The following is a 14,205-nucleotide window of genomic DNA, read 5'->3' on the forward strand; positions in this document are numbered from 1 at the left end:
TTACACATTGTTGATATTCATTTTGCACTCTCGCAGCTGCAGGCAGAATATTAGCCGGTTCATCTCATTTACTTTTCCTTAGATTAATATTCCGAGTCATTTAAAGACTCATGGAGGTGCTTTAGGACTAATGCTCCTCTCTAATGTACTGAAGAGCTTCTCATCAAGGAAAGTAAATCATTATCTACTGTTGAACACCCCACACTGCTTGAAGACTACGCATGTTTTGTTCATATATGCTGCGGTCACACCATATCACAAGTATTAAATCTGGAGATGACGTTGGAAGCCTTCAGACTGGGAATCGTGCCTTTCTATGGCAACACTGAATCTGCGAGGTCAGGTGGTACAAGTTGGAGATTTTCGAGTTGAATTCTCGTTATTATATGCATATTATATTATATGGCGTGAATCGGTGAATGCACCTTTAGTCGGGGTTAGAATCAGGTTTTATTTAACATTAGTTAAAGGAGTAGTTCACTTTTAAAAAAAAACTTTTGCTGATAATTTACTCACCCCCATGTCATCCAAGATGTCCATGTCTTTCTTTCTTCAGTCGAAAGGAAATGAAGGTTTTTGATGAAAACATTCCAGCATTTTTCTCCATATAATGGACTTCAATGGGGACCAAACGGTTCAAGGTCCAAATGACACTTTCAGTGCAAACTGCAAACTGTTGAAAGGGCTTTAAACGATTCCAGACTATGAATAAGGGTCTTATCAAGCGAAACGATTGCTCATTTAATAAATAAATAACAAAGTTTAAGTTTTATAAGCTCAAATGCTCGCCTTGCTCTGTTCTATGATGAGCATTCGTGACTCTCCTGTTCAAACTCGTTTATCAAAATGAACAAATCTTTTTCAGAGTCATTTGGTTCATTCAACGAACAAAATGAACAAATTAGCTCGGAAAAAGATTTGTTCATTATGAACAGGAGAGTCACAAACGCGCATCACAGAACAGAGCATGGCGAGCATTTGTGAAACTTAAACTTAAAAACTTATATAAAACTTAAACTTTGTTATTTATTTATTAATTGAGCGATCATTTCGCTTGATAAGACCCTTATTCACCGTCTGGTGTCGTTTAAAGCCCTTTAAAGCTGCACTGAAAGTCTCATTTGGACCTTGAACCGTTTGGTCCCCATTGAAGTCCATTATATGGAGAAAATCCTGGAATGTTTTCAACAAAAACCTTAATTTCTTTTCGACTGAAGAAAGAAAGACATGGACATCTTGGATGACATGATGCTTTTCACTTTTGAAAAAACTTTTGCTGGTAATTTACTCACCCCCATGTCTTTCTTTCCTCAGTCGAAAAGAAATTTAGGTTTTTGATGAAAACATTCCAGGATTTTTCTCCATATAATGGACTTCAATGGGAACCGGATGGTTTAAGGTCCAAAAGACAGTTAACAACAGTTTCAGATGCAGCTTCAAATGTCTTTAAACGACAGCAGACGATGAATAAGGGTCTTATCATGCGAAACGATCGGTTATTTCAAAGCTTATTCCAAAAATGTAACTTTTCTAAGGACAAATGCTAGCCTTGCTCTATTCTGTGAGGCGCGTTTGCAACGTCACGTATTACGTAATTACGTTCAAAAGGTCACGGGCGACGTAGCCGAAAGTACAGAGTCAGTGTTTACAAGTTGAACGCATAGGTTGAACGTGCAAACTAACTCAAACACCGTATACAAAAAAGGGAATTAAAAGGTAAAACAACGATGTCGGACGATTTTGATTCTGTACTTCCGGCTACGTCGCCCGTGACCTTTTGAACGTAATTACGTATAACGTGACGTTACAAACGCGCCTCACAGAATATAGCAAGGCTAGCATTTGTCCAAGACATTTGAAGCTGCATCTGAAACTGTTATTAATACCATCTTTTGGACCTTGAACCGTTTGGTTCCCATTGAAGTCCATTATATGGAGAAAAATCCTGGAATGTTTTCATCAAAAACCTAAATTTCTTTTCGACTGAGGAAAGAAAGACATGGACATCTTGGATGACATGGGGGTGAGTAAATTATCAGCAAAAGTTTTTTCAAAAGTGAACTAATCCTTTAATAATTATATATTATATAAAATATCAAGTAAATGTTTATTGAGATTAGCAACTGAATTAGCAGCGCTAACGGGTTCATATCTCAGGGTGCTCACCTCATTTCCAAATTACAAGTGTGAAACGTTACTTAAACAGCCGTTAAAAGCGTCATTAACACCAGGTTAGGATGCATTAACCCTGGGTGAAGTGTAGTGTGAAAAGCCTGTTTGATGTGTTGCTTTGACAGTTGTTACCAGCGGTCACGTTTCCACAGACAGTTAGTTCTGCTGTGCCGTCTCCAGTGCAAGAATGCGACAGCGCGCCAAAACCACCAGAGATTCCGAGGAAACTGCAATATTCCAAAATAGATCTTTGAAAATTCCAAAGAATTCCGAAGACTCCCGTTACTCTTCCACATTGAGCAGGGTGTTTATCAACAAGCTGCGGCCGGTAAGAAACACTAACCACGCTCTCGTTTGCCGAAAGTGGAAGCGGAGAATAAACACAAGCTTTTCCGCCAAGAGACCTAATGCAAAATTAATGCATCTGGGGAACTGTTGCCAGCCGCAGTTTTCAACTGTTTTACTGTTCGACTGAAGCCAACAACAAAGCTGACCCTAGACTCCCAAGAATCTCCACCCGTTCAAAGTCTGCCATTTGTTTGTCCCCATTTTCCCTTGAGCTTTTGGAGACTGTAAATCACTCTGCAGAATATCGGGCCTGGTTAGCGTTCACCGTTTGAATGGGAGGAGACGAGACTGGAATGGTTTTGAGGGACAGACAGGAATCATAACAAAGGCAAAAAGCTTTGCAACTGGCATGCTGAAATACAGCTGCGCTTATTATTATTATTATTATGTTTTTACTTTCCGTCAGACACTTCTTTTTGCAGTCACTTTGCGTTCAATTTTGGTTTCCGTTAAATGAGTAGAGTGTGTGTTTGAGGTGAGGCTTTTCTTCAGCCGTGAACCAGCTGCAAAATGAATCACAACACAATAAACTTTAATTTGGAGCAAAGCGATGTTTGAAAATTGGAAAAAAAAAGCTTTAAAGGAGTAGTTCACTTTTAAAAAAAAACTTTTGCTGATAATTTACTCACCCCCATGTCATCCAAGATGTCCATGTCTTTCTTTCTTCAGTCGAAAAGAAATGAAGGTTTTTGATGAAAACGTTCCGGGATTTTTCTCTATATAATGGACTTCAATGGGGTCCAAACGGTTCAAGGTCCAAATGAGAGTCTCAGTCCAGGTTCAAAGGGCTTTAAACGATTCCAGACGATGAATAAGGGTCTTATCTAGTGAAACCATCTGCCTTTTCAGAAATAAATACAAACGTTTAGGTTTTATAAGCACAAATGGTCGCCTTCTGTGATGCGCGTTCGTGACTCTCAAAATGAATGTGAATTTCGTTCGTTGAATGTACCAAATGACTCGAAAAAAGATTCGTTCATTTTGATGAACGAGTTCGAACAGGAGAGTCACGAACGCACAACACAGAACAGAACAAGGCGAGCATTTAAATGTTTATAAACATATATATCTTTAAAAACAAATATTTATTTTTGAAATGAGCGATCGTTTGGCTAGATAAGACCCTTATTCATCGTCTGGTGTCGTTTAAAGCCCTTTGAACCTGCACTGAAACTCTCATTTGGACCTTGAACCGTTTGGACCCCATTGAACGTTTTCATCAAAAACCTTCATTTTATTGAGCAGCGAGCTCATTGGCTATTGATACAGCAGGAACCAATCAGCTCTGCCCTATAGAGAATGATGTGATTGCAAGCAGATTGAGCCTGCGCCATATAGAGTTTCATGATTTTATATTTGAGTTGTAAAAAACATTAACGAGTGAGACTGACTCGATTACGTAACATGCAATGCTTTGAGTGTTTTAGCATAAACACTGATTAATGGATCTCTTTTTGATCAAATTAAATAATCTTGTTGAAATATGCTCTTATTTATTTATTGATGGGCTGAAGTGTGCTATGGTCACACAGCCCTTTTGAGCTCAACTTGTCATCATGACACGATTTTGACATGAAACCAGAGAATATGCGTTCTATTATTAAATGCACTATTAAGAATTGAACACAAATCTAATGACTGCCGGGTGATCGGTTTCATTTAGTTGTCAAAATCTCGTCAGAGAGGTTGAGCTTTGAAGGCGAGTCCATGCTAAAGCGAATTAATTCGGGGCGTCACAGCCTTTACGGAAAGCTTGAAAGCGACAGCTATGTAATGAGTTCAAGTAGGACGCTCCCAGTAAAAAATCAAATAAAAAAGTCAGTCATTTGGGGTTGAATATTGTGCCATTTGAAGATTAAATTACTACATTTCACATGCATTCAGGCGAAACGACTGCCTGGGGAGGGAAGTATTTTTAATGTTTGTTTGAAGGGCTGCCCATCACTCGTTCCACATAGCAGGACATCAAAGCTGGAAAGACCTCATCAAAATCCCACTTCTGCTAATGTAGAGCCTAGCATCTTCTTTAGCCTTATACTGCAGCATTGTAATTGTTATTCACCCCTTACAGCAGATGCTGAGGAGTTTTTAACCTTTTCACTGACCTCCGATCAGTCTCAGATCCTGTTCCCCCGTCTGCTCGAGGGATTTAACTTTAGCGTTCCTGCAGCGTCCGCAGGTGACCGTGTAATCCTCTTAACTAACCTATCAAACAAGTGCTCTTTTTGTTTGGTCGTCTGATCCCGTTCTTAACACGAAATGCTGAAGATAAAACCAGCTAGGGTGTGATTGTTTCAGTCGCAGTTGCTTGTTAGCATACTATTACTTAAATTGTGCAAATCTGTGATTAAATTAGACATAGTTGTTTGAATTTAACATATTGGCATTTTCATGAGCAACTTTAAATCCATATTTGATGTATTTGATTAACACACTCCAAAACATACACACTGTGTTTGTGTATGTGTGTGCTTGTCTGTTTATTTTATTATTCTATACGTGCATTTTAAGTAGGGCTGTCAAACGATTAATCGCGATTAATCGCATCCAAAATAAAATTTACATAATATATGTGGGTGCACTGTGTATAATTATATTCTATATATATAAATACACACACATGCTTGTATATATTTAAGAAATATGTTCATGTGCATAGTGTATATATAATTATTAGGGCTGTGCAAAAATTAATTGCGATTAATCGCGATTAATCGCATCCAAAATAAAAGTCTGTGTTAACGTAATATATTTGTGTGTGCTGTATATAATTATTTTGTATATATAAATACACACACATGCATGTATATATTTAAGAAAATGTGTTATTCATATATAAAATATTTATATTTATATAATATAGATTATGTATTAATAAATATATACGGAATTTAAGCACAAATAATTCTTAAATATATACATGCATGCACAGGTATTTATATATACGAAATAATTATATACAGCACACACAAATATATTATGTAAACACAGACTTTTGTTTTTTTAACTTTTGCACAGCCCTAATAATTATATTGAATTTTTCTTAAATATACATTTATGTGTGTGTGTATATATAAAATAATTATACACAGTCCACCCACATATATATATTATGTAAACACAAACTTTTATTTTGGATGCGATTAATCGCTTGACAGCCCTAATTTTAAGTATTACCGTATAAATTTCAAGCCATGTTGCGTACCACCAGGGGGCGCTCAGCATACCCCATTCTAAGAACAACTGGTGTAAATGATCCATTTGTTTAAGTAGATTGTGCACAAACACTCCCTACTGTTTGTGAATTATTAGCAGTCCCTTCTGTTAATTTGCAGACAGTAGGGAGTATTTATGGCCTGACCGTGTAGAATTGTTCAGCTCAGCATTTCTGTTTTTAGTTCGTGTTTACAGCAGTCACATTGGACAGAGCCAATATAAAAGTGCTTCAGTCGTTTAGAAACTGAGAGATCTGTAGGTGTAGGTTTTTTGAGTCTGGCACCTTTCACTTCTCATGTCTCAAAGGATTCGTTTTCAAACAAGTCTCAAGATTTGTTCACTGATAAATGAAGAATCATGGGGTTAAGTATTGATAATTAGCCTCTGAAGGCCTGGGCTGTTTTAGAGGAAATATTTGTGAATAGAGAAAAGCTCTAATGGGCGCTCAGTGTCATGATACCAGCTTGGCACTGGATCTAATTGGATTTACCACATGCTGGTAATCCTGCCTTGGCACATGAGTATTGACACTGAGCAGATGGGCAACCCCTCACCCATTCTGATACCTCCCCACCGTCGCCTCCTGCTTGCACGAGCGCAGAAGGACTCCCTCAGGATGCCATCAACAATGGCTCCAAAAGTCCCTTTCATCTTGCATGCCACTTTCCCCCGATGTGTTTTCATTGGCGTCCCGTTCCCAGAGCTCATTTTCAGGTCAGCCGGCATCTTTGACAATTACACAAACGGTCGCCACAGACTTCCCAGTTTCGCCCCACTGACACGTCTTGTTTTCCGCTCATCCCAGCAGTTTTCCTGATCCCCAATACTTAGCTCTGGTTTTCAAAGGAAAAGAAACCCAGTTGAAGCACATGGCGATGTGGTGTGGACCACAATTAAAGTTTCCCTCAAACCCTTTTTCCATCAAAAGTATTCATTAGCCCTTTTCCTCCCCTGTTCCCCTGCACTGGAACCGGAGAGGCGGGACTGTGATGTTATGACGGTAATGATAATTTGGTGGAAAAGTGGTGAGACAACATTAGGGGGACCCAAAATTTGCAAGACGTCTCCCAGGACTGAGCAAATCTGGTGGATTTGATTGTCATCGCCTCATATTGGCGTATCTTTGGGGCGCAAAACTGTGATTCGAGACTATGCAAATCAGATCTCCTTTTTAATTAAAAGATATTTCTCCAAGCCTCAGATCTTATTCCTTTTTTTTCCGTTTGGGGTACGTCGTAGTTCAGGGCTTTCTTAAACGTAAAGCTAATCTTTGACATAAGAAGAGGGACGGAAGATATCGAAAAGCCATTTCGGTTTTATTCAAGCCTGAATAAAATGATTATTTTCTCCTTCACAGGAATCATCCACCAGATGAAAGGGGACTACGAGACTGCTCTGAAGCTGCATAAGGTTCATCTATCCATCGCTCAGGAGCTAAACGACTACGCCGCCCAGGGCAGAGCGTACGGGAACATGGGAAACGCGTACAACGCCCTCGGCGCCTTCGACCAGGCCGTGCGCTACCACCGACAAGAGCTGCAGATTTCCATGGAGGTTAATGATCGTGCATCGCAGGCTTCGACACACGGGAACCTGGCGGTGGCGTACCAGGCTTTAGGGGCTCACGATCGAGCTCTGCAACATTACCAGAATCACCTGAACATCGCTCGAGAGTTAAGGGACATCCAGAGCGAAGCTCGAGCCTTGGGCAACCTGGGGAATTTCCACTGCTCACGGGGAGAGTTCCCCCAAGCCGTACCTTACTACGAGCAATACCTACGGCTTTCCCCGGACTTGCAGGACATGGAGAGCGAGGGTAAGGTCTGTCACAACTTGGGATATGCGCACTACTGTCTGGGCAACTTCCAGGAGGCGGTGAAGTATTACGAACAAGACCTGGCACTTGCCAAGGACCTCCACGACAAGCTAAGCCAAGCCAAAGCCTACTGCAATCTCGGCCTGGCTTTCAAAGCTCTTGGCGACTACAGCAAGGCAGAGGAGTGCCAGAAGTACCTTCTTTCCTTGGCGCAGTCGCTGAACAACTCGCAAGCTCGATTTCGCGCCTTGGGCAACCTGGGCGACATCTTCCTCTGCAAGAAGGACGTTCCCGGAGCCGTCAAGTTTTACGAGCAGCAGTTGTCCTTGGCGCATCAGGTCAAGGACCGCAAGATGGAAGCCAACGCCTACGCAGCGCTGGGAGCCGCCTATCGGATGCTACAGAAGTTCGACAAGTCCTTAGGCTATCACACCCAGGAGCTGGAGGTGTATCAAGAGCAGGGAGACATCCAGGGAGAGTGCCAGGCTCACGGACACCTCGCCGCCGTCTACATGTCTCTGGGGAAGTACACCATGGCCTTCAAATGCTACGAGGAACAGCTCGAGCTCGGGCAGCGACTCAAGGACCCCAGCGTCGAGGCCCAGGTCTATGGTAACATGGGCATCACAAAAATGAACATGGGAGTAATGGAGGAGGCCATTGGCTACTTCGAGCAACAGTTGGCGATGTTGCAGCAGCTCAGTGGCAACGAGGCCGTGCTGGACCGTGGTCGCGCCTATGGGAACTTGGGAGACTGCTATGACTCGCTGGGAGATTTCGAAGAGGCTATTAAGTATTACGACCAGTATCTCTCCGTCGCACAAAGCCTCAGCCACATGCAGGACCAGGAGAAGGCATACCGAGGTCTTGGTAATGGCCACAGGTAAGAATTCAAGTCCATTTGACTTATTTGTTATTGACAGTGGCCCCCAGAAAACATTTACAGTACACTCACAAACGACATTTATGAGATAGAAGACAAATCAAACCATGTTGGATCTGCAAATAAATGTTTTCTGGAGTTGTTTATAATCTATCTTTAAAATAAGATACACGTCCTTGAGAAGCAACATCAATTGTATTTCGTCTCACTGCACTGGCAGATTTTGTCCTTTTTGTGTAACTAGTTTATATTTGTACCAAGTGAAAAGATCTGCCGGTGCAGAGAGACTCTTGTATTTATGATGCAAACTATGAAAACAATAACTAATATCTTATGCAGTGTTGTTTCTCAAGTAAATATCTTGTTTTATGGATTTTTAGATATATTAACTGGGAAATCCGGACTTAGGAACTTATTATGATGAAAGTTAATGTTTTTAACTACATATGTGGAAAATGTTGTTTGTTTCACTTTCAGTATTTTATTTGATATTTTAATAAAAAAATACTGTAGTATAGGATACTTTTTTATTTATTTGTTGTGGTGTATGGACTTTATGAAACACAAAGGTGGACAATACTTTTTGTCTTCAACAAGACATTTATTGTTTCATGATAAAATTTCAAACCTAACAAATATCTTTTAGTGAAATGACACTTGGTTTGATGTGTTTTTTTAAAGGAGTAGTTCACTTTTTAAAAAACTTTTGCTGATAATTTACTCACCCCCATGTCATCCAAGATGTCCATGTCTTTCTTTCTTCAGTCGAAAAGAAATGAAGGTTTTTGATGAAAACATTCCAGGATTTTTCTCCATATAATGGACTTCAATGGGGTCCAAACGGTTCAAGGTCCAAAAGACAGTTTCAGTTCAAACTGCAAACTGTTCAAAGGGCTTTAAATGATTCCAGACGATGAATAAGGGTCGCTCATAAAAAAAAACAAAAAAAAAAACACGTTTTATAAGCTCAAATAGTCACCTTGCTCTGCTCTGTGATGCACGTTCGTGACTCTCCTGTTCGAACTCATTCATCAAAATGAACAAATCTTTTTCCGAGTCATTTGGTTCATTCAACGAACGAGTTGACTCTTGAAAAGATTTATTCATTTTGATAAACGAGTTCGAACAGGAATATACATCGCAGTACAGAGCAAGGCGAGCATTTGAGCTTATAAAACTTAACTTTGTTATTTATTTATTAAATGATCGATCTTTTCGCTTGATAAGACCCTTATTCATCGCCTGGAATTGTTTAAAGCCCTTTGAACAGTTTGCAGTTTGAGCTGAAAGTGTCTTTTGGACCTTGAACCGTTTGGACCCCATTGAAGTCCCTTATATGGAGAAAAATCCTGGAATGTTTTCATCAAAAACCTTCACTTCTTTTCGACTGAAGAAAGAAAGACATGGACATCTTGGATGACATGGGGGTGAGTAAATTATCAGCAAAAGTTTTTTTAAAAGTGAACTACACCTTTAAGGCGATTTAAAGAGACCGTTGCTGTCATGGTTTACTCACCCATATGCCATTCAAAACTTGACTTTGTGGAACTCAAAAGAAGATATTTTCAAGATTGTTTCAACTGTTTTTGTCAAAATTATGACAGTGTACCTATTCCTTCAAGTGTCTAAATACCTTTTGACACCACTTTAAATAGATATAATCATACTAGTCATACAGAACTGCAATGTAATATGCTTTAGACATGCATATTAGACAGACCAGATTACATTTATAATGGTGTGTGGGTGATTCATTAGCATGTTCGAGCTGTGGAGTCTTGATGCAACAGGCTGCTTGTTATTTCAGTTGTTATAATCTAAGAGAGGCACTTACTGTATCAGGAGGGACTGACACCATGAGGTCAGCAGGCGGACACAGAACATGCATCAGGTTCAGAATGGCATTGTTTTTTTGTTCACCTCGCATGCTAACAAGCAGGTCTACACCGGGATGCATACAGCATAAAAGCTCTTTTTGTGCTTCTAGCACACACATTAGAAGTGTGTCAACAACAGAATCTCTCAAAATCTTCACTTGTAGACTTTGGATTAATCTTGAAAATACATGTAAATCATATCTTTGTTTTTTTTTTGTTTTGTTTTTTTTTTGCATTCGCATAAGAACTTGAAGTAGATATGTTACGAGCTTGCCATCCAGGCTGGACAATATCAAATTTACAGTATTTTCTGACTTAATCTTTTAAAAGTGTCACGTTATATTTATGCTCTTCTTATTTGGCCATTACTTTCCTTCTTTATGACTTTTGAATATTTATTAGGGCTGTGCAAAAATTAATTGCGATTAATCGCATCCAAACTAAAAGTCTGTGTTTACATAATATATTTGTGTGTGTTGTATATAATGCACAAACATGCATGTATATATTTAAGAAAATGTGTTATTCATATATAAACTATTTATATTTATATATTATGTATATATACAGAATTTAAGCGCAAATAATTCTTAAATATATACATGCATGCATAGGCACACACACATATTATGTAAACACAGACTTTTATTTTGGATGCGATTAATCACAATTAATTTTTGCACAGCCCTAATATTTATTAATATTAATAGCATCTCGCTAACAAGCAAAGTTGGAGTACAGATTGTTTCTGTGAATCAGTCTGAAGGATTAGCGACTCATTTTTCAACATTCTGATTAAAAGATTTGTTTGATCCAAAACAAATTTTCACACAAGTCTTTGTGGCATTTGATAAACAGCAACATTCACTTAAAAAATATTTAGCATTTTAGTATTTGAAAAAAAATTTGAGAGATAACGCAAGCTTTTTAATCGATTGTTGTTTTAGCTCCTCTTATGTATTTTATAATTAGAATTGTGTATAATTTTACTGTCTTCTACAATATGATTATTGTTTTACGAGCTGATATCAAGCTTCTTTTAGTAAAATAGCTCTTTCACACGTGAAAAAAAAATCATTCATAAATTTTAAATGACTTCTAGGATTTGTTTGCTTGATCTCTCAAAAATGTTCACAGAAATACACGTTGCATGTGATAAACAGCAACATTTACTTAAATATTTTTGTAGATTTTAATATTTAAAAAGCTACATGGAGACTTGTGTTTATATTTTTGAGAGATAATCTTTGAATCACAAGTTTGAATCTGAATTCAGTGAATCAACATCAGAAAACAAAACACATATTGCATCCCAAATGCATATAATACATGCAAGTAAAAAATGTATATAATAGTTTTCAGCTAATGACCTCATAATGTTATATATCTTTTATATATTCGCTTTCATCCTTGCATTAGGATTTTTTTGTGGTGTAAGAAAATTACACATTATATATATATATATATATATGGAGATTTATTTTTTACAGCCACCTTTGATCAAATTTACCAAGGGGGCACATAATTCTGACTAGCACTATATATATATATACATACAGCAAAAGGGTCTCGATTTCTGTTAAGACATTCAGAAGGTAGAGTCAGAATTTGGCGTAAACAGAATGAGAACATGGACCCATCATGCCTTGTTCCCACTGTGCAGGCTGCTGGTGGTGGTGTAATGGTGTGTGGGATGTTTTCTTGGCACACTTTAGGCTCCTTAGTGCCCATTGGGCATCGTTTAAAGGCCACGGCCTACCTGAGCATTGTTTCTGACCATGTCCATCCCTTTATGGCCACCATGTCCTCATCCTCTGATGGCTACTTCCAGCAGGATAATGCACCATGAATCATTTCAAACTGGTTTCTTGAACATGACAATGAGTTGACTGTAGTAAGATGGCCGCCACAGTCACCAGATCTCAACCCAATAGAGCATCTTTGGGATGTGGTGGAACGGGAGCTTCGTGACCTGGATGTGCATCCCACAAATCTCCATCAACTGCAAGATGCTATCCTATCAATATGGGCCAACATTTCTAAAGAATCAATGCCACGTAGAATTAAGGTGAAATGGGGTCAAACACAGTATAATCCTTTAGCTGAGTGTATATATATGATGATATTTTGGCTTGATCTGTCAAAATGCGAGTTATGTGCACAGCTATATGTACACGTCTGCTCAGTGTGATCCGCCACACATCCATTTTAATTACGATCCAATCAGCCTTATAAGCGTTCCAGCTCCCGTCACAAACCCTCGTGGATTCTGCTTACCTAAACTCCCCGCACGTTCAGTATACACGGGCATGGAAATATGATGAGTGGTTTGCTGCAGGGGCCTGTCAGAAGCTCGACACTGCGGATTGTGGGGAGAGAACTCACACCGGGCCCAGAAACGAGCAAACCTCGTCCAAATCCAAACCCCCATCCTTCCCACAGTCCGGCGGGAAGGTAAATTACACTGTCAGCTGTGACAATGCGCTTGGACTCCCCTCAGCGGAGAGCAGCTTTACCTCAGATAGCACACAACAATCCAACAAGAACCTCATTAGAGGCTCGCGTTAAAAGCTATTTGTTTCATTTATATTGAAATGAGGCAGGGCCTTTCAGCGAGACTGATGTTGCTGTAATTTCGAGTGACAGGACAACAAGGGGTAATGATGCATTGCTTTTATGCTACCTAAGTAGTGAGCGAGTATGAATTAAGCCTGGTTTTGTTATTCCACAGAGAGTCGGGATTGAACTCGCTCTCCCGATGGATGAGAGCGTATGGACTGTATATTTCTCTTTGTAAATGAAGTCGCAATGTTGCTCAAATGGCTCGTATCGATCGGAAGCGCGCGGCCCCTCGTGATTCCCTCACATGCAGTATTTTAGCACCATTAAACTAGACTGATAGCACCGTATTTCAAGATTCTGCTTCATTTTTGTATTAAAAGGAATGCATAAAACGTAGTCGAATTGAAATTTGTTTTACACTTATTTTTATTTGATTATTGCAGTCTGGCAGCCGACGACACACTGTGAGCTAATGAAGCGACGAGGCAGATTTAACCGTAATAAAATAAAAGTCCTGCTTTGTTAATCCAATGAAAAGCACTAAGATCTAATTGGATGAAATATGCACTTCGATTGTTTTTTAATTATGTATTTATTTACAGTGTGGTTTATCCAATCTGAGATTTTGGATCTCCTTCTTACTAAGTGTAAAATTCACTAAGAGATATTTATTTTATTTTATTTTAAGTTTATTGGAATAAACATAAGCTCATGTTCCATACTACAACATTTTAGCCGAGGCTAATTCTCAATGTTGCATATAGATCAATAATTGGTATAATTGATATAGATCAATTATATTTGAATAATAACAGTAATTTTAATGAAATTATTAGTATTAATAATTAATGATTAGATTTTTTCATATTTTATCGTATTGCTGTTGATGTTATTTTTTATAGCAATTTATTGCATTATATATGGACTGGGTCTATATATATATATATATATATATATATATATATATATAGTTAGTATTAATTGTTGATCTTATTGCGGTTGATGTTATTTTTTTAAACAATTTATTTAAATTGCATTTTCTATATATATACACTCACTCTAAAAAAATGCTGGGTTGTTTTAACCCAATGGCTGGGTTTGTCCAGATTTGACCCAAAATTGGGTTAAAACAACCCAGCATTTTTTTTACATTACATTTTTGTCCATTACATTTTTGTCCAATGTTTGAGTTTGTCCATATTTGACCCAAAAAAACAACCCAGCATTTTTTAGAGTGGTATGTATTACAATGTGTGTTTCAGCCAATATTTTTCAGTATTTTAGATCTATTTTTATTTGTGTAAAAATAGTAAATATTAGAAAAATTATAT

At 38.4% G+C, this 14,205-nt stretch overlaps 1 protein-coding gene across 4 annotated transcripts in view; it reads left to right on the forward strand.

Annotated features, from left to right (window-relative positions):
- ttc28 (tetratricopeptide repeat domain 28) overlaps window positions 1-14,205 on the forward strand; it is a 352,746-nt gene that overhangs the window by 284,153 nt on the left and 54,388 nt on the right. For all 4 annotated transcript variants that reach the window (XM_039676346.2, XM_039676347.2, XM_039676348.2 and 1 more), the window contains one exon: window positions 7,094-8,435. In XM_039676346.2, the coding sequence (XP_039532280.2) occupies window positions 7,094-8,435 (1,342 nt within the window). The remainder of the gene's footprint in view (window positions 1-7,093; window positions 8,436-14,205) is intronic.

The sequence above is a fragment of the Pimephales promelas genome, chromosome 23 (assembly GCF_988280905.1).
Source record: "Pimephales promelas chromosome 23, fPimPro1.hap1.1, whole genome shotgun sequence".
Lineage (NCBI taxonomy): Eukaryota > Metazoa > Chordata > Actinopteri > Cypriniformes > Leuciscidae > Pimephales > Pimephales promelas.